Source organism: Erinaceus europaeus, chromosome 2 (assembly GCF_950295315.1).
Source record: "Erinaceus europaeus chromosome 2, mEriEur2.1, whole genome shotgun sequence".
Lineage (NCBI taxonomy): Eukaryota > Metazoa > Chordata > Mammalia > Eulipotyphla > Erinaceidae > Erinaceus > Erinaceus europaeus.
In genome coordinates, this window is record NC_080163.1 from 76,256,932 (window position 1) to 76,277,931 (window position 21,000).

At 37.6% G+C, this 21,000-nt stretch overlaps 1 protein-coding gene across 1 annotated transcript in view; it reads right to left on the reverse strand.

Moving 5' to 3' along the window:
* TNKS (tankyrase) overlaps window positions 1–21,000 on the reverse strand; it is a 175,289-nt gene that overhangs the window by 10,151 nt on the left and 144,138 nt on the right. Inside the window, exons 16-25 of the mRNA XM_007519959.3 lie at window positions 19,676–19,895; window positions 19,309–19,418; window positions 18,051–18,239; window positions 16,371–16,608; window positions 15,304–15,386; window positions 7,502–7,622; window positions 5,513–5,610; window positions 3,918–3,992; window positions 2,940–3,045; window positions 1,774–1,960 (exon numbers count right to left, since the gene is read on the reverse strand). Of these exons, the coding sequence (XP_007520021.2) occupies window positions 1,774–1,960; window positions 2,940–3,045; window positions 3,918–3,992; window positions 5,513–5,610; window positions 7,502–7,622; window positions 15,304–15,386; window positions 16,371–16,608; window positions 18,051–18,239; window positions 19,309–19,418; window positions 19,676–19,895 (1,427 nt within the window). The remainder of the gene's footprint in view (window positions 1–1,773; window positions 1,961–2,939; window positions 3,046–3,917; window positions 3,993–5,512; window positions 5,611–7,501; window positions 7,623–15,303; window positions 15,387–16,370; window positions 16,609–18,050; window positions 18,240–19,308; window positions 19,419–19,675; window positions 19,896–21,000) is intronic.

A 21,000-nucleotide genomic window follows, 5' to 3' on the forward strand; every position in this document is an offset into this window, starting at 1 on the left:
TTCCAGAACTGCTGACAGTGATACTTTTTTCATAATTTAACTGAGAGGTAAATTTCAAGAAAAACTTCTATAATGAATTTCAGAGCTACATGGATCCTTCTGATATTTCAACTGAATTGCAAGGCAGTTTGATAGTTTAATTTTTCAAAAGCAAGACACTAAATAGAAATGCAGGGCCAGGCGGTGGTGCACCTGGTTAAGCACACACACTACAGTGCACAAGGATCCAGGTTCAAGCCCTGGTCCCCATCTGCAGGGGGAAAGCTTCATGAGTGGTGAAGCAGGCTGCAGGTATCTGTCTCTCTCCCTCTCCATGTCTCCCTCTCAACTTCTCTGTCTTTATCCAATAATAAATAATAATAAAAAAGAAATGCAATGAAACACAGTATTTGTAAAGTAAAAAAACACAAGCAAAAAAAAAAAAACAAAAAAAACACAAAACTGTTCTTGCCATAAAGGTTATTGCTGGAGCTTGGCACCTGCACAATGAATCCCTCACTCCCTCCCTCTCTCCCTTTCAAGGGCAAAGAGAACTTGAGAGGTGAGGGGATTTGAGGAGAGAAAGAGAGACACCTGAAAACCAATTCACCAGTTGTGAAGCTTCACTCCTGCAGGTAGGAAGTGGGGACCTGAACTAAGGTCCTTGTGCATGTGATGTGTGTGCTCAACCAATTGTGCCACTGCTTGGCACCCACAAAGTACAATTCTTTTGAATATTTTTTTCCACTGGCAGTAAGGGAACAGCATTTTTTGCCCATTTACTTCAGAGAAAGTACACAATTATTCCCTCACATTTCTGAATTTTAAGTCCTATTTAAAGTTAGTATTCATGTTTATTATTAGTTCCAATGTTAGTATCTGAATTTGGACTTTTCAACTATATATCCTAACTTAACACATTACTAAGCAATATCAGAAACAAATGAAAACACCCTACTTGTTTAAACAAGTTTGTGTGTCTGTATTTATTATTATTATTATTATTATTATTATTTTTTCACCAGAGCACTGCTCAGCTCTGGTTTATCATAGTGTGAAGGACTGAACCTGGGGCCTCAGAATTTCAGGCATGAGAGTCTTTTTCTATCAACATTATACTATCTTCCCTTTTCACAAATTTGTGTGTCTTAATCAAATGTGACTAGAAGTTCTTTGACAGAAATAATTCTCAGCCTTTTCTTGTTCTGATTCTGAAGCAAGGAAAGTAAAACCCAGGGGGAAAGTCAAGATAGAGGAAATTTCACAGTAACCGTTGACTGGCTGATGTATATCTGGTTTTTGCCACCATTCCTACCAGTTCCATTGTCATTACTCCTATAGGAAAGAGGCTGTTCAGCTCTTTCTACTCAAAGCCCTAAGTTGCTGACTCCTTAAGAGTAAAAGTGCAGACAACCTGTGACTTCTAAACTTTAAAAAAAATTTTATTTATTTATTCCTTTTTGTTGCCCTTGTTGTTTTATTGTTGTAGTTATTATTGTTGTTATTGATGTTGTTGTTGTTGGACAGAACAGATAGAAGAGAGGAGGGGAAGACAGAGAGGGGGAGAGAAAGACAGACACTTGCAGACCTGCTTCACCGCCTGTGAAGCGACTCCCCTGCAGGTGGGGAGCCAGGGGCTCGAACTGGGATCCTTACACCGGCCCTTGTGCTTTGCACCATGTGCGCTTAACCCGCTGCGCTACCGCCTGACTCCCACAACCTGTGACTTCTATAGAGTCTGAGAAATTATATGGTTCATGGCCTGAGAACAGCAACAAAAGGCAGGATGCTCACCTGTGACATATGTAACATGACCTATCTTTGTGCGTGGGGCAGCCTGTTCCCCCTCCAATTCCGTAAACATATTGGTTGCTCTTGGAAGAGTTTTCAGCAAAATAGATCCCAGCACCAAACATTCCTCCTATGTATGCATGCCGCTCATCAAATCCTTTATGAATAATAGCATTAATAAAAGGAGAACCTAGAAATAAAAAGGTAAAAAAAACTGGCTTTTGAGCATTTTTCTAGAATTGCAATCAGCTGCAAACTATTTGCACTTATTTGCTAAGTATGGATGTTACATTCGATTTTGCAGATGGCATTAGGTTCTTTTTTCTTATGTTTTTTAAAAAATTAATTAATTTATTTCCTTTTGTTGCCTTTGTTGTTTTATTGTTGTTGGATAGGACAAAGAGAAATGGAGAGAGGAGGGGAAGACAGAGGGGGGGAGAGAAAGATAGACACTTGCAGACCTGCTTCACCGCTTGTGAAACGACTCCCCTGCAGGTGGGGATCCGGGGGCTTGAACTGGGATCCTTATACCGGCCCTTGTGCTTTGCGCCACGTGTGCTTAATCCGCTGTGCTACTGCCCGACTCCCTTCTTTTTTATTTTTAAATTATCTTTATTTATTGGATAGAGACAGCCAGAAATTGAGAGAGAAGGAAGAGAGAGAAGAGAGAAAAAGACACCTGTAGCCCTGCTTCACCACTTGTGAAGCTTTCCTCCTGCAGGTGGGGACTGGAAGCTTGAACCTGGGTCCTTGTGCATTGTAATGTGTGCACTTATCCAGGTGTGCCACCACCTGGCCCGGTATTAGGTTCTTATGTAGCAAAATACAATGTGAGTTTTGAAAATACCCAATCTTACTTAAATAAGCACAGACCATTTGGTAAACTTAAATAACTATGCTAAAATACTATAAGAATGTTTTACTATTTAAATGGCTCATGCAACTTTTTATAATTTCTAAAAAAAATTCAAGATAGTCTTTATTATACATGCCTTGGAAAGCCCATACTAACATGTAATATGCATTAGGAAGTTGATATCAATACATATGCACTTAAAAAAATCAAAACAAACCATTTGTTTTTAACATAGTCAAGAATACAGGTTTTTCACTTTATTGGAATTGACAGTTAGTTCAGAGGTGACTATAGTTACTGTTATGACACTCACCATGAAATAGCATACGCTCATTGTGATGGTTATGATTTTCCTCAGACACTTCCTTTTGTCTGTGACAGAACCGTTCTCTCAACTTCTTGTTGACAACTTTTTGAATCTTTAAAGGTGAGGAAGATGTGAATTAGCAAAATGTATGATAGCTAGAAGTTTGTGAATTTAAATGAAAAATGCATTTTACTATAAAAAGGATGAATTTTTGGTTTTTTTTAAAACACTGTCTTTAAGTGGTGAAGTTTCAGGATCAGTATCGTTCAATTAGAACTCTTGCTTTTTGTGGCACAATTTTTTTTTTTTTGGGTCATTTGGCATCAAACCTGACTACTCCTATACTACAAAATCACCTTATTCCCAGACTCATCTTTAGATTACTGAATCTTAGGATACAGGGCTCTCTGTACATCATCTTTTTCAAAAAGTTCCTGTGGGTCATGCTGATGTGACTGTTATTTCTCTGGGTCTGTTAATTCAAGGAAGTAAGCTGATTCTCAACAGATTTTACTAGCATTTATAAAAAAATTTTGAAAAAAGCAGCTACCTAGCACAAAATATTAATTAAGATGCTGAGACCAAGACAAATGTGCATATACTCTGATACAATTACTATTTCAATGAGATTTAAAATCTAGCTCTTTAATGCTACTTTGAAATGATAAGAATAATTACTGTCAGTTATGGTCTGAATGATGGGTAACTTGGGAGAATTGTCACTGTATTTGCCTCACCAGTACCTGCTGATTTGATTTTCTATAGCTTTGGTATTTTTTCTAAGTGGCTCTTCTTTTAGTGAAGAATGTTCCTTAGGAGTTAAGAGATTATGGTGTAGTAAGGAATATGACACCTGACTTCAGGTCAACAGATGAACTGGTCATCTTTGATAATATGAATGACTTTTTTTTTTTCATTGTCTATAACTGATTTTTAGTCAAGCCTTACAATTCTTTTTTCACTCTTCAGTTTTTAAAAACTTACTCGAATGACATTGTATCTGTTGAAGATGCCGCCAGCATTACCACCATCTCTGTGTTCCCGAATTGTACTCTGCATCTACAGAAAACAAAATAGCTAATTTGTGAAAACATGCCAGTGTTGGATTTTAAAGACATTCCTTCCACTGCTTTTAAAATCTCAATTTTTATAGTACTGTTTCACCAATGATTCTAAGAATCAACATTAGTAAATAGAATTTCAGGATAAATTCATCAACAAGGTCAGTAGTTAAATAATTCTCATGGGAAATGGTGAGAAACATAAGAGTTAAACATCCTTTTCCACCTCTTTAAGTTTTTAAAGGCTCCTCTGTATAAGCAGTGGAGAAACACATAAAACATGACATTAAACCATTTACATTACTATTGTACATTTTGAGGATAAGAAACAATGTTGTAGTCAAGGTAAACAAATTCCTCGCATTTAATTAATACCCCACTGGACAAATACTAAAGGTAAATACAAAGAAATTAAAAAAAATTCAATAGGCTTTTCAGCTCCCTAGGTGAAATATTTCATAAAGTCTCATTAATCTAGGGCCTTACAGTGAGTGCATCTATACACACCACAGGGAAGATGAATAAAACATATAGCTAAGGGGAATAACTTCTTTTTAAACATTACTCATTCATCCACTCTCCAAATTTAAATTATCACGAAAAAGAAAAAGTAAAATGTTTTAAACACCTAAGTTTTTACATAATTGACTCTCCGCTCCATTTGTGAAGTTATTCACGACATTTTGGACATTATAATCAGGATTTACTAACTACTAGGAGAATGATTAGGCAATAATATACTAGAAGACATGATGCTTTCCTGATAAATTGGCATGAGCTGAAAAACTACCCTGAGGTAATGGTCCTGAGTTCCTAGAATGGGAATAATATGAGCACTAATTAAAAATCAGGAAACAAATAAAAATCTAGACATGCCTTTCTCTGCCTCTGTATGTTGCCAAGTAATATGTAGCTTATTTATTAGGATGATGCCAGTCAGTAGCTAATTTTGCTAAGGAAGTGAGGCATAAATCCTTAGTTGAGAAGGAATTTTTATGCACCTGTCTACCAGGAAGTCTTACTATGTTGCTTTTCAGTAGTTGTGATAATAAAAGGTTAACTCTAGTTATGAGGCAAATTTCATAAGTACAGATGAAAGGTATATTAGTAGGTATATTGTTTTATAATCACATTTTGTAACTTTGCATAAGAATAAAACCAAGAAGAAAACTGCTATCCATGAAGTAAGATTCTCATTTCATATCAGTTTTCTAGCCCACATTATAATAATACAATGTTCTGACAGGGTCATTACTTGCATCAAAATCTCCAGAATAAAAAAAAAAGCAGATTTGGCCATCCAGCAGAAACGCTAGGTTTATGAGAAAGCAATGTGGGATCGCGCTAATAATCTATTGTCTTATTTTAATTTTGGTAATATTAAAACACAATGATAAAAGAACAACAGATAGGCAAGTGACCATAAGTCCATGTGAGATAAGTTTATCCCTTCTGGAAAATAGGCTTACCCCCAGACTTCAGGAAAAAAATAACCTAAATTTTTTTTATACACATTACCTCTTCTTCTACTGACTGATACTCCTTATCTTCTAGAGCAAGATCCAACAAAATAGTTCCCTGATTAACACAGTGAAAAGTCAAGTAAGGATTTGTGCCTGTTGGGAAAAAAAAAAGTATATAATAATTAAGATCCATACAGATCTTAAATCGTGATAAAGATAGGTAACTTAAGGGAGTCAGGTGGTAGCTCAGCGGATTAAGCGCAAGTGGTGCAAAGCTCAAGGACCAGTGTAAGCATCCCGATTTGAGCTCCCAGTTCCACAGGCAGTGAAGCAGGTCCGCAGGTGTCTGTCTTTCTCTCCCCCTCTCTCTGTCTCCCCCTCCTCTCTCCATTTCTCTCTGTCCTATCCAACAACAACAGCAACAACTACAATAAGAATAAAAAAAACAGGGCAACAAAAGGGAATAAACAAATATAATTTAAAAAAAAAACCATAAAAAATAGGTAACTTGGCATAAACTAAAGTCTTTGTAATCCAAACCTTGTATATAGTGCTTTAATAAACAAAATACACCTGAAATTAATAGAAGAAATAGAGACATAGTTAGAAAGTTGTTTGATCTGTTCTTAAGAGTTCCTTGTATACACAGAAAGGCTTATCAAGTATTTGTTGACTGAATTCAATTATGAAACTAGGTCAAAAAGAGAAATACACACTGTGATTTCATACAGTCAGGTCTAAAATGGAATATTATCTATTTAAAAGCTCCATGAGTGGGGGTTGGTCAGTGGTGCACCAGCTTAAGCACACATAGTACAAAGCACAAGGACCAGCGTAAGGATCTGCTTTGAGCCCTGGCTTCCCACCTGCAGTGTGTGTGTGTGTGTGTGTGTGTGTGTATGTGTGGGTGCTTCACAAGTGGTGAAGCAGGTCTGCAGGTCTCTATCTCTCTTCCCCTCTTAATTTCTGTCCTATCCAATAAAATGGAAAAAAATAAAAAAACAAAAACCTCTGTGAGATGGCCTGAAATGATTACTTATAAGTATTAAATATACTATTCTCACTAATTTCATTATACCATTTAATTCAACACAAATAAATAAGCAAGAATCAAGTCCCAAATCTCCTAATATTTAGTTCCATGTCACTCTTGGAATTGTATTGGCTCTACAAACTGATTAATTCAAGTTGCTTCTATTCTTCCCTAGAATGAAAGCAGTTCTAACAAGAGTAAGAATAAACACTAAGGCACACAAAAGAGAAAGAAAAGAGACTTCTCACAAGGAACAATGGAAACAGATGACAGTAGTGATGGTGGGCGAATGGCTCAAGATATGCTAGGAGAGAAAAGGCATATTAGGGATTCCTGATTTCATCCTAAATGCAACAGGATTCTACCAAAGGGTTTGAAACAACAAAATAATAGGATCACTGGAGAGCCAAAGGTGAAGGTCAGCAATGAGCTGGAAGGTGGTTTTGAAACTGTAGGCGAGACGATGGTAACTTGGATTAGATAGATGACAGGGAAAGGAAAGCATGGATTCTAAAAATATTTAGAACATAAAGTATGTGGAATATGGGATGGATAGCTTAGCTTTATTTTCTTCCTTTTTTCTTTCTTTGTCATCTTATTATTATTTCTAGAGTTCCATGCCTATACAATTGCATTGTTCCTAGAAGCCATTTTTCCCCTTTCTTCTAGATAAAGGGTGAGAGACAGAGAGAAGGAGAGACACCACAGCACTGCTCCACTGCTCAGGAAACATCCTTCCTGTAGGCTCTCCTCTGTGGTGGCTCAGGGCTTCAGTGTGGGTCCTGGTGCATGATAGCATGCTCACTCTATAGGCTGAGCCGGGCTACCCACCAGCTCCAATGACTCAGATTTCTAAGGCAGAGCAACCAGATATGATACCAATAAATGAATGGAGAAAGCAGGAGACACCAGTTAAGCTCTGGAGTCAGATGGCCTGAGTTCTAATGCTGAGCCTGACACTTATCTTGTATAACCAATCTCTGAAATTAATTTTTATTCTCTGATGCTTACCTTGTTGTCCACCTAAGAGTCTTTCTACTCCTTTGATTAATTTGTGGCGGTGTCCGTATGCATTAATGCCTATTTCTTTCAACTCCTCATGACCCATATCAGCCAGCACATCCAGTGTAATCTGAAAAACAAAAACTAATTGTTACATCTTCCTTCTTTCCTGCCTGCCTGCCTACCTACCAGAGTACTACTCTGCTCTGGCTTACAGTGTTGTCAGGGATTGAACCTGTGTCTTTAAAGGCTAAAGAAAGTCTTTTTGCATAATCACTATACTATTTTCACGGGCTGATTGCTACATCTTTAATTATTGGTTAGATGATGAAAACTCTTCCTTTTGTCTTCTTTTTCCCTTTTCTTTTCAGTTTCAACCACAGTACTACTCAGTGTTAGCTTACAGTATTGAGGATTTAAACAGGGACCTAATTTAAAGCTTGGGTATGAAAGTCTGATTCACAAGCTATTATGCCATCTTTGACTATTCCATTTGTCTTTAATGATATACTTCCCACTCAAATTAAGAAATGCCATTATAAGCACACACTGACAATCTTTTTAAAGTTGTCTTAATAAGACTATCATATTTTTGCAGTCTTGAAATACTCCTTAATTTTCTTTTGGTCAATGATGAATTAAAAATGGGAGAAACAAAACTAGAAGACAGAAAAGCAGTAATCTGAAAATAGGGAAATAACAGATCCTAGTATCTGGCAGGGTCCAAGTATCTAGAACCTTGCAGGCCCAAGGGAAAGGAGTTCAGCATAATGAAACAAAATGTGGCAAGAGAAGCAGTCTTAGATAAGCAGGATTTAAATACATATAAGGAAGAATTTCCCAGTGCTAAAATTAGTCAAGCATGAGAGAGGTTTGAAAACTGTGACATTTTTATCACAAGTACTTAGATGTAGACTATTTTATATAGAAGCTATATAAAGAATTTTAATTTGGAGAAGTTAACATTTAATAATCTTTGACATACTAAAATACAATCTATTTGTGTACAAAATGGTGGATTTAAAATGTTCAGTCATACTTTAATGTGGAAGAAGGTGATTTGTTAGCTAATAGCATGACTGAAAAAAAAGTCACAATTTTTTTGTTGACTAAAAATAACTGTAACTCTACCCCCACCCAGTGGCAGTTTTCTGAGCATACAGGATGAAATCTTGGAAAGAAACATTTCTTGAGAGTATAAACCGAAATTCTCTAGATCAGAAGATGCTGGCTCTGTTAACCATCCATAGCACCTCCTTACCAATTAGCCTCCAATTCTCTTTCCTCTGAAAAATAAAAATCCCTTTAAACATACAAGCTTAAATGAGAGAGGAAGAGACTATAAATATAGCACCTTAATATTCTGATATTTGTGTTCATCTACAAGTTTGGGAGAGTTGATTTTTATAAAACAACCTTAATTTTTTGCTCTTCAACTGAGAATGTTAAACCTTTGTTTTCACTCAGGATGTATGTTATGATAACTCCTTGATGAGAGTTCAGGTAAATTAGTTGTGACCATTTTCTTGTTATATCTTCTCCTCCTCTTCCTCATTATAATTATTTTGTTATGGAAGTAATTATTTACAAGTAGTTTTCTCTACACTTTCACATAAAGGAAGTTACAAGTTAGGCCTGAAGTGTTGCTGATTTTTATTGCCAGAATAAAATTTTATATAATGAGCCCAAGGTTCTCAGTAAAACCCATAGGTCACCCATTCTTCTGAAATAATTTATGGCATCACTTCTAAGTGGACATTTAAGAAATAATTGCTCCATTGTATAAAATGGGCAATTTACTTCCCATCACCCAAAGGAACTTTCAGTAACATTTAAAAAAAAACAGCAGTTCTGAAATATATGTCTTTGTGACAGAATTATAGAAATCATCATGGCATTTTTTTTTTAACTAGATGCAATTTTAGTACAGCTTGGAAATCATGTACAGTTTACTGTATTATTGATTTTTTTTCTTTTCTAAATGCATTAAACTTCATTTTAAGTGAAGCTGTATTGAAGAACCTCAGGAAACAGACTGGCTCTGGCTTAAATGAAACAGATTAAATGGTACAAAGCATGCACTGTCATTTCTCTCAATACAAAACCCTCTTGACCATCACATATTACTGCTCTGATATAGAATGAACAAGGGAAAATTCGATGAATAAATAATAGGAATGGTTATAGAATTTATTACTCTATATCTGAATGCCAGTCAAGTAACAATGTAATCAAAACTGCTTGGCAATTAGGACAGAAGACAAACAAACATAGCACAGTTCAAAGAAAGGCAGTATCATTTGCTTGGAGGAAAGGAACTGTGCAAAGTAATAGCTACAGTGACTAAAAAAAGGTCATAGAAATTATTTAGGCAAAAGAGAGAGTTAAAGTGAGGAAAAAGCTTATGGTTATTCAAAAGATTCTCATGCCTGAGGCACTAAGGTCCCAGGTTCAATCCCCAGTACCACCATAAGCCAGAGCTGAGCAGCGCTCTGGGGTGCCTGTCTTTTCTTTTCTTTTTTTTTTTCCTTTCCTTTCCTTTCCTTTCCTTTCCTTTCCTTTCCTTTCCTTTCCTTTCCTTTCCTTTCCTTTCCTTTCCTTTCCTTTCCTTTCCTTTCCTTTCCTTTCCTTTCCTCTTCTCTCTTTCTTCCTCTCTGTATCTTTCCCATTAAAATGAGATATTTAGGAGATATTCTGGGGTGCCTGTCTGTTCTTTTTTTTCTTTTCTCTTTTCTCTTCTCTTCTCTTTCCTTTCCTTTCCTCTTCTCTCTTTCTTGCTCTCTGTATCTTTCCCATTAAAATGAGATATTTAGGAAAAGAGATTCAATGGAACCATTCACTCAAAACAACTTTAGTGAAAAGCAATGAATACAAATGAAGTAGATGAAATCTCCTTAAACTGTCAGAAGGACTGACTCAATAAACTCCTAAAATCAATAAAAATTACCTCAACCAAATTGCTACTGGTGCTGCCATCCCACATTATGCTGTTACTGAATTCTTACTATAGACTTTAGCCAGTGATACCGAGCCTGAGATGTGAACCTCCCAACTCTTCAAAACTGGTGAGATCTTTCCTAACATATGGGACTATCTACATTCACATTAGATGACACAGCATTTAACTAAGTAACAGATATTAGATATAGGCTAGGGTTTAGAGTACTGGATACAGGACTATAGGTATACATAAGCAAGGGACACTTACATAACTCAAAGTAAAATGCTCAATAGTCCTTGGTGATTAGACAGACATAAGACTTAATAAAGATGGAATCCTAGCAGAAGTGCTTAAAAAGGGCACCATAAATTCTATAATTGATTAAACTTAGACCAAATTAGCTTAGCAATCTAGTAGAAAGGCCCAAAGAAGACAGATCCAAAAAAACCCAACTCTGGTTGGGTTAACAAATGACACTTCAACTATCAGAAAGAACTGGGAGAAAGTCTAAGGTCGTAAGATAAAGAGAGGACTATGAAAGTTAGATAAAGGCAAGAGACTGGCTCACTTTCAGTCAATGGCCAATATCATACCACCTCATCATCTGGGGTCCCAGTCAGGTAACCCTTGGATTCCCACACAAATATGATGGGCCTAGAACTCTAATGGATCCCTCTCTCCACCACCACTTGTCATTTCCATCAGGAATATCATCATAAGACCTCTTGTGGGTCTTCCCAGGACCCTGCCCTCACCGCAAAGCAGCGATGATAAGACTGATCCAGTCTCCAAAGGGAAGCTAGGGTATCCTGCCCTGACACTTGCGGAAGACTGGTCTCAACATGAGTGCAGCCTGCAATGTTCCCAGCTGTGACCATGAGTTGCAAGCTCAGAACAACAGGTACTTAGAGGTTACACAGGCTCTGGTGCTAAACATATTTATATATATGGGCCTTGGGTTGAGGTGGAGGTAAACAGTTAATCTTATCCTTAGATTTTTTTCAAGAAAGGGAGCTACTCTTTGCCCAAATTGAATTTTCTAGCCCTGTTCTCTACTCTGGCACTATTTTCTCAGACAATATTTTTATTCAACTTCATATTAGTTATCAAATTGAAGCAAAAACTACCATAGTTGTGGGCCCTTAGAAACATGTCTAAAATGGACTTCCTAGCTTTCTTCCACCCTGAGATCCTTAATCTCATCTGCTCTGTTCCTACTTTTTAGTTCCTGTTCATTAACCATTTTGTCTCACTTTGTACCCTGTCACCTTCCAGACACAAAGTTGCAGACACTATCACGATTCCATCCTGACTTCTCTGGGAAGATGACTTCACCAATGTGTCCTGGAACCTCACCTCTTCAGGGCTCTACCCAACTAGGGAAAAACAGAAACAAGCAGGTGGGCGGGGAGGGGTGGTGGTGGTAGAGCAGCGGGTTAAGTGCACAGGCATAAGGATCAAGCAGGGGTGGGGTGGGAAGGTGGGTCCACTTCAAGGGTGGTGAAGCAGGTCTGTAGGTGTCTATCTTTCATCCATCCCTCTGTCTTCCCCTCTCCTCTCTCAATTTCTCTCTGTCCTATCCAACAACAATAATAGCAATGACAACAATAACAACAACAACAAGGGTAACACCAAAAATAACAAAATGGGAAAAATGGCCTACAGAAGCAGTAGATTCACGGTGCAGGCACAGAGTACCAGCGATAACCCTGAAAACAAAAACAAACAAACAAACAAAAATAAGCTCAGAATATGGATCAACCTGCCAAGGCCCATGTCCAGCAGAATTCTGGCAATTACAGAAGCCAGAATTCCTACCTTTTGCACCGCCAAAACTATTTTTTATCCATACTCCCAGTGGGAGAGAAGTGACAGGAAGAAGAGGATAAAAGGAATCTGAACTCCAGCTCCATCAGGACCCTGGAAAGAGGAGGAAAAAGGGAGGGACATTTGGATATAGTAATAGGGTTGTGTGTGGCTTGGAAGGGACTGGACCTGGAAGAAAAAGGGGACGATTATGTACAAATGTAGACAGAAAGCTGAAGAGATGATAGTTAACCCACACTGCAACCTTAGGAGAATTGCTGTGGCTTGCAATAGAGGTATTGAAGATTCAGAACTCTGGTGGTGGGAACAGTGCGGAATTATACTCTCACTGACATGTAATTTTTTAAAATCAATATTAAATCACTAATAAAAGTTTTTAAAAAAACCTATCAAATGGGAAATTATACCTGCACACTGTACTTCTGACAAGTCATCTATATCAAACATCTGTAAAGAACTCATACAGCTCAACAACAACAAAAGAACCCAATTAAAAAGATGGTTCTCCGAAAGGAGATACACATGGCCTACAGACATATGTGGAAATGCGGAAAGTCACTCATTACCAGAGATATGAAAATATGAAAGCCACATTGAGATTCTACGTCACACATGTAAGAATGTGCTCCATCAATAAATTAAGAGAAGGTAAGTGTTGGAGAAGATATGGAGAGAGAGGAACTCTACTATAATGCTCGTGGGAGTGCAAATTGGTGCAGCCATTAAGGAGAACAGTACGGAGAATCCTTAACCAAATACAAATGGAAATACCTTATGATCCAGCAATTCCACTATTAGGCAAATACCCCAAAGATATACTAACACTGATTCGAATGGCTATATGCACTTCCATGTTCATAGCGTCTTTATTCATAGTAGCAAAAATATTCCCCAAGATTCCCTTCAACAGATGGCTAGGTAAAAAAGCTCTGAGACATATACTTAATGGAGTACTGCTCAGTAATAAAAAAAGATAATACTGTTTCCTTCAGGATAAAGTGGATTGAACTGGAGAAGATTATGCTTAATGAAGCAAGTAAGGAGGTAAAGGACAATTACAGAATGGTTTCACTCATATGTGGAATACAGAGAATTGAACATCTGAATGTAAAAAAAAAAAAAAAGTCAACCCCTATCTAAGACTGTAGGAGAACTATAGTGGCTATCTACGGGATGGGGGTGGGGAGTGTTGAGAAAAATAAAAAAGACTATTTTAAACCATTAACTCCTCAATAAAAATCAATCAATCAATCAATCAATCAGTTGCTTCCAAGTTTTGGCAACTGAAAATTGTGCTGCTATTAACATAGGTATACACTCATCTCTTTGGATGGGTATGTGTGGTTCCTTAGGATATATCCCCAGGAGAGGAATTGCAGTCATAGGGTAGGTCCATTTCTAGCCTTGTGAGGGTTCTTCAGACTGCTCTCCACAAGGGTAGGACCAATTTATATTCCCACCAGCAGTGCAGGAGGGTTCCTTTACCACCCTACCACCCCAACCTCTCCAACTTTTGATGTGTACTGAACCAAAGCAAAGGACTCTGGGGAGGAGAGGGGAAAGAAGGGGAGGGAGAGGGCTAGGAAGTGGGAAATGTTGGGATCCAGATGTAAGACAGTGGGAAAGGACCTAGGTTGTCTATATAGCAGTTCTTCACCACCAAACAGAAACCCAAACCTATCCTTTTCCTTTTGCTCTTTCCCTTTGTGGAGTTACGGCTTTGTACTTGCATGGTTTTCACTGTTCTGGGAATCTTTTTCATTCAGGTTGAGAGACATACATAAAGAGAGGGAAAGGGTAGGGGTATAGCATAATGGTTATGCAAAGAGATTTTCATGCCTAAGGCTCTCAAGTCCCAGGTTCAGTCTCCCACACCACCATAAGTCAGAACTGAGCAGTGCTCTGGTAAAAATAAATAAATAGAATTCACAACAGAGATGTCTTTGGTACCATAGCAACTCCATCACATACATGGCTAGAGAAGCCCCCTACCTGGGGAGTTATCTCCCTAGCTTTTGTAGGTTTTTTTTTTTTTTTTTTTAAATTTAATCAAAAGTTTTCTAGTTAATATGAACATTTTTTCACTGAGGACCAGGAGATAGCTCAACAGGTACAGTGTTTGTCTTAGCATAAATGATGTCCTGGGTTTGAGCCCCAGAGGAAATTCCATGGATGGTGGATTGATGCATGATGCCTTTTCCTTTCTGTCACCGCCATCCCCAGCCCCCTCACTCCCATCTAAAGTAAAAAGAGTGAGGAAAAGGTAGACCAGGGAGATAGCTAAGCTTGCTAGTACATCAGCTTGCATGCCAGAGGTACCAGAGGTCACAGGTTCAATCCTGGAACCACCTTATGCCTTTTTCACTCTCAAAATAAGCAAGTAATTAGATAATCTTTGAAAAAGTCAGTGGTGAATCAGTCAAGCATTCATCAGGTCCTGGAACCATAAAAATGTTTTTGTTGGTTTTAACGCAGACTATAGTTATATTACTAATGTCATGAGATGAATAAATACCTGTACTTTTCAGAAAATGATAAAAAATTATGCAAGAATTCCCATAAGATGTTTTCAGAGTCTAAAGTTTTATTTACTTTATGAGAGATGTATGTGTGGGGGAGAGATAGAGATAGAGATAGAGAGATAGAGAGAGAGATAGAGAGAGAGAGAGAAAGTGAGAGGAAGAAAGCGAGGAGCAGACCAGAGTGCAGCTCTAGCATATGCAGTGCTAGGGACTGAATCAATCCAGAGCACCTCATGATGCTGTGTTCAGCCTGCTAGGCCACCTGCCTGCCTAGCTGCATGGCCTAACTCTTGAAATGTGATATAGTGCATGAGGCCATATTGCTTATAAAGACAGAATAAAATAATAAAAACTCTCATAATCTGTTAGACAATTTGGGGGACAAATGTAAAAAACTGGGGTACTAACTTTACTAATTTGCTGTGGGTTATAAAATAGTGCTTATCAGGAGGGAGAAAAAAAAAGTAAAGAAATGAGTGGCATTAATATTTAATTAAGAGACTCAACTACTAAGAACTTACCTGTTCTGTTTCAAAGATGTCCCGAAGGTGTTCAAGACCAAGGCTTTTTAGAAATTGACTGATATTCATGTCCAATCCCGCAACTAAAACAGATAGAATATTATCAATCTAGAGTATTATTTAAGAAACAAGGGCTATGCAGATGACTTTACATAACAAATATATATAAATTTCATTTGGATACTTCATGTTATCTCTGAATTTGCTTGACAAATAAAAACCAGGGGATTTTTTAAAGCAGCAATTATAGTATAGAGACTTATACCTATAGTGAAATCAACTTGGTCTAAACAAACACATTTTGTAGGTGTGGTTCAGTTTTATTTATTTTTTAGTTTTATTCCTTAATTTCTGTCTTTTCCCCTGATGTGATTTCAGAAATAAATGATGCAATTCAGTTCTATGCCTGGAATGTATGTACATGTAACAGTAAGAAAAACTTAAAGGGGGCCGGGTGGTGGCAGACCTCGTTGAGCACACATGTTACAGTGCACAAGGACCCAGGTTTGAGCCCCCAGTCCCCACCTGTAGAGGGAAAGCTTTGCAAGTGGTAAAACAGTGCTACAGATGTCTCTCTGTCTTGATCCCTTTCTATCACCCCCTTCCCTCTCAATTTCTGGCAGTCTCTATCCAATAAATAAATAAAGGTAATTAAAAAAAAAGAAAAATTTAAAGACAAAGTAACTCATTTTATAAGAATGTACTTCTTATATATAAGCTAGTGTTTATAAGGACCCTCTAAGGGAATGTCTGTAAGTGATGTGTTCAATATCTACCAACAACAACAAAAAGCAAATCAGTGCCAGGCAGTGGCACATTCGGTAAATCAGACGTTACAACATGTAAAGATCCCATTCAAATCCCTGGTCCCCATCTGCAGGGGATGGTAAAGCTTCATGAGTGGTTAAGCAGTGCTGCATGTGTCTCTTTTTTCTCTTCTTTGCTATTCCCTCCTTTTAATTTCTGAGTCTCTATCCAAAATAAATAAATGAAAGAAAAAAGCAAATCTATTTATTAAAAATAAATAAATAAATAAAACTAAATACATATCTGAAGAGTGTACTTGCCTTCTCCTTCCTTCCTTTCTGCACCTGCTGCACCATCTCCTGTGTTGGATGCTCCACCTACTGCCAACTCTGCTAAAGGGCCTGTGAGGTTGTCTATGCTGCTAGCTGCAGACAGGCAGGAAGGGGTGGATGCTGGTGAGATCAGAGAGGCACTCACTACAGTAGCCTGAGGTTTAAAGCAAGTAGGTAAGGCCTCGGGGGGCATGGCATCTATCAGCAAAGCTCTGATATCATCAGCCTAAAAAAGAAAAAAAAAGAATTAACACACACACACACACACATATACACTACCATACTATATTTTAAAATGTTAAATTTTCCTTAGAACTAAATGTTTTCTGAATTCCTAACAAGTCCCCCATAAGTCCTATCATTTCCCATAGCTGAAAAAAAGTCCTAGTAGCTTCCATTAATAGAATAGGAGAAAATATTTTTTAAAAAATATTTTCCCCCTTTTGTTGCCCTTGCTGTTTATCGCCATTGTTATTATTATTGTTGTTTTTGGATAGGACAGAGAGAAATTGACAGAGGAGGGGAAGACAGAGAGGGAGAGAAAAATAGACACCTGAAGACCTGCTTCACTGTCTGTAAGGTGGGGAGCCGGGGGGCTCAAACTGGGATCCTATGCCAGTCTGTGCTTTGCATCATGTGCGCTTAACCCACTGCACTACCACCTGGTTCCCAGAGAAACTATTTTTAAAAATCTATTTGATCTTTGGAAAATCAGTGTACTGTATGAGAGCAACTATTATGTACCTGAAGTTTGCTGAGAGCAGATCTAAAATGATTTTGCTATACAAACACACAAAATAGTGCTACGTATGAAAATATCTGATTATATATTTATTTAATGGATATATGTTAACAAAGATTTAAACAAAGTTAATAAACTATATCAATTTCCATTAAAGAACAGGTTTCAGAGTGCTGATCTTCAGTCTCTTTAGGAGTTCTCAAAAACACTGTTTTGTTTATAATTTATTACAGTTTTTGCTCATATACTTAATGTATATTAATAATACAATAAAAATGTGCATCTGAAGAGGTATAAAAGGGAAAGTATTTAAGAAGGAATAACATTAAGGGAAAAAATAAAGTTGCACTGGATGTGTTGCACTGCACTAAAGCAAAGGACTCTGGGAAGGAGAAGGCATGGGATTGAGGGGCTTTGGGATCCTGGTGAATAATGGCTAGAAAGGACCTAGTTTGGAGAGTGTGCCTTGCAGACATCTATCATGGAGAGATGAGAGGTTGTACCTATGTGTCACAGCTGTATTGTAAACTATAAACCCCACAATAAGGTGGGGAGGGGGGAGAAAAACACTTCATGTGGACAGATTATCCATGAATTTTATAGATGTAATAGGCTAAATGCTGTCACAGTAAGTGACAGCCCTCCTCTAAAGTTAGATAGCTATCAAGCCCTTCTTCCTTGCATATGCATGTCACACTTTTAGATAACTAAAACACATAAATTTTCAAAAAAAAAAAAAAAACCAAATTGTCTCTAAGTCTTCATGAGAACTATGTGGTTATCATTAGGGGAGGAGAAAAAAGAATTCTGATGGTGGGTATGGTGTAGAATTATGCCCTGTAATCTTAGAATTTTATAAATCACTATTAAATCACCAATAAATTTTTAAAAAAGCAATAGTGAATACTTTTGAAATAAGGACTTACTGTTGCCAGATCTAAAGGTGTCTGACCTTCTTGGTTCTTCATAGTTGGATCTGCACCATGTGCCAGAAGCAGAGCACATAACTGTGTTCTTCCTTTCTGGGCTGCTTCATGAAGAGGAGTAAATGCCCACTTATCTGTTGCATTTACGCAAGTGTTGTATTTTATTAGTAATGCTGCTATGTCCACGTGCTGAAGAAAAACAAAAGAATACAAAAAGTTAAGCATGTGGTCATTTGGCAAAGTTTTATCAGATCCACCTGATTTAAAATTTCTTCCCCACTTTATCTACAATCTCATACTTTTTAAAAATTAATTTTTAAAATTTATTCCCTTTTGTTGCCCTTGTTGTTTTATTGTTGTAGTCATTATTGTTGTTATTGTTGTTGGATAGGACAGAGAGAAATGAAGAGAGGAGGGGAAGACAGAGAGCGGGGAGAGAAAGACAGACACCTGGAGACCTGCTTCAGTGCTTGTGAAGTGACTCTCCTGCAGGTGGGGAGCTGGGGGCTCGAACCGTGATCCTTATGCCAGTCCTTGCACTTTGCATCACCTGTGCTTACCCTGCCAGGCTCTCGTGTAGTCTCATACTTAACAAATATTTCTTCCATAAAAAAATAAGTATTTCATTCTTCCAACTATATTTTGCATACCATCTTTTCTTGTCACGTCTAAAATTTTAATTCTACATTTTTCTCCTTTACCCTATAGTTCTTCATAGCTTCTTTATAAAGTCTAGTAGTCTTCTAAAGGACAGACATTTCTATCATCTATCTGCCAAACTTTCCAACTAAATATTTTACATATACTGCTTCTCTTATCTCCCCTATATTATTTCTAATCCATTGCAATGTGATCTATTTATTGAATTACCAATCTCGATTTTCAGTGTTCTTTTGCCAGTCTTTAAGGGAGAAGGGTAACTTATACTAAAACAAGACCATATAGTTCTTTCCTTTATTCAGAGCATATGCCAAAGAGATGTATGTCCAGCAGAGAAGCAATTACAGAAGCCAGATCTCCCACCTTCTACACACCATAAAGATCTTTGATCCACACTCCCAGAGGGATAAAGAACAGCTATCAGATAATATGAAGAAATTAAAAAAAAAATGTGTTCCTTAATAGAAAACCTTAAATAGTTAGAAACACTTTGCATAAAGTTGTGTTTAATTAGGTTATTTCTTCTTACTTCATGCACAGTGTACATTTAATAAAGTAGTAAATGAAGTTTTCCAGACCTGAACTATAGCATGCTTACCCCATAGGATGCTGCATTATGAAGAGGAATTAAACCCCCTTTGTCTTGGGCATTAACATCTGCTCCATGCTCTAGAAGATATTCAGCTACTTCCAGGTTATTGTAGCCTGCTATTAGAGTCAAAAAAAAAGGGGGGGGGGGCAAAGTATATAAAATGTAAGATAAAAGGAAATACATATGCATATATATACACACACACACACATATACACAAATCACAAGGAAAAATTATAGTTTTAATGCTTCTCCTTTAAAAGTCAATGCTATTATGAAATAATTAAGAAGCTTCACACCCAACTTTGTCTTTTAGTATACTGTATTGAGTTTCCAAGAGAAGACAATGAGACTACTATACTGGTAATGCTTACCTGCCAGGTGCAGAGGTGTTGAGTTTCTGCCCTGGGTGTCTCTGCAGTTGATATTCTCTGGGGTACAGAGCTTCTGTACTCTTGCCAGGCAGCCTTTCTTGGCAGCATCTAGCAAAGCAGCATCTCCTCTCAGTAAATCCTGAATGTCTGTGTCTCCTTCTTTTACCAAATCTAAAGGCGTATTTCCATCTCTATTCTTTTTAGTTGGATCTGCTCCATGCTACGAAAGAGAAAACCAAAAAGGAACATACAATTATTTGATATGAGACAGAGACAGAGAGAGATCAGAGTACCACTCATCTCTAGCACAGGCAGTGTAGGGCAACAAACTCAGACCCTTATGCATGCAAGTTCTGCATTCTACTGGGTAAGCTACCTCCCCTGCACACTAAATCTTTCTTAAGGCTTATTAAAAAACAAACAACAAAAATAATTGGTATCACTTTTATTATTTTTAAATTATATTACCTATTTATATAGGATAGAGACAGAGAGAAATTGAGAGGGGAGGAAGAGGTAGAGAAAGAAAGAGAGACACCTACAGCCTTGCTTCACCACTTGTGAAGCTTTCTCCCTATAGGTGAGTGTTGTTTTCACTGGGCTGGCTTCACGGGTGGGTAACAGACGACCCGGGACTCATGGCTGGGTCGTACGCAGTATCTCTTTATTCATGCAGGATGCAGCGCAATCTATACCAAGCTAAGCTAAACTAAAAACTACAAACAATCTTGTCCTTATAAATATACTAGCCCAGTAGGGTGGGAACAGGATGCAACGCAGAGGGTGGAGAGAAAAGTGACTGGTGAAAATCAGGGTATGACAAGGAGAGGGAGCGGAGCAGGCAAGAATTCTACCACTGAACCACCAATGCCCTGGAGGGAGGGTAGTGCTTGTTAACAGAGGTTATGTAAATAGAATACAGTGTTATGTAAATAGAATGCAGGGGGGGATTAAACCAAATGAAACAGAAGGGGTTTTTAAAAGCAGAATTAGAAGCATACCAACAGGTGAGGACCAGAGGCTTGAACCTGGATCCTTGCACACTGTAATGTGTGTGCTTAATCCGGTATGCTACCACCAGTATTGCTTTAAATGTCACCTTTACTCATCTATGTAAAGACTGCCTATACTATATGCATTTTGAAAACCAGATGTAATATCCAGTTTAGTCTGCAAATCCCTCACTCAAAATAGATCTGTTCTAAGTATTTTCAAGCAGAGTCCCAAGCCTTTTTGGTGGAAAAGTAACAAGGGTGACAGTGAAGAGGGGGATATGTTGAGTGCCTTTTACTGTTCATAACTTATATTTTCTCAGACTCTAAGAT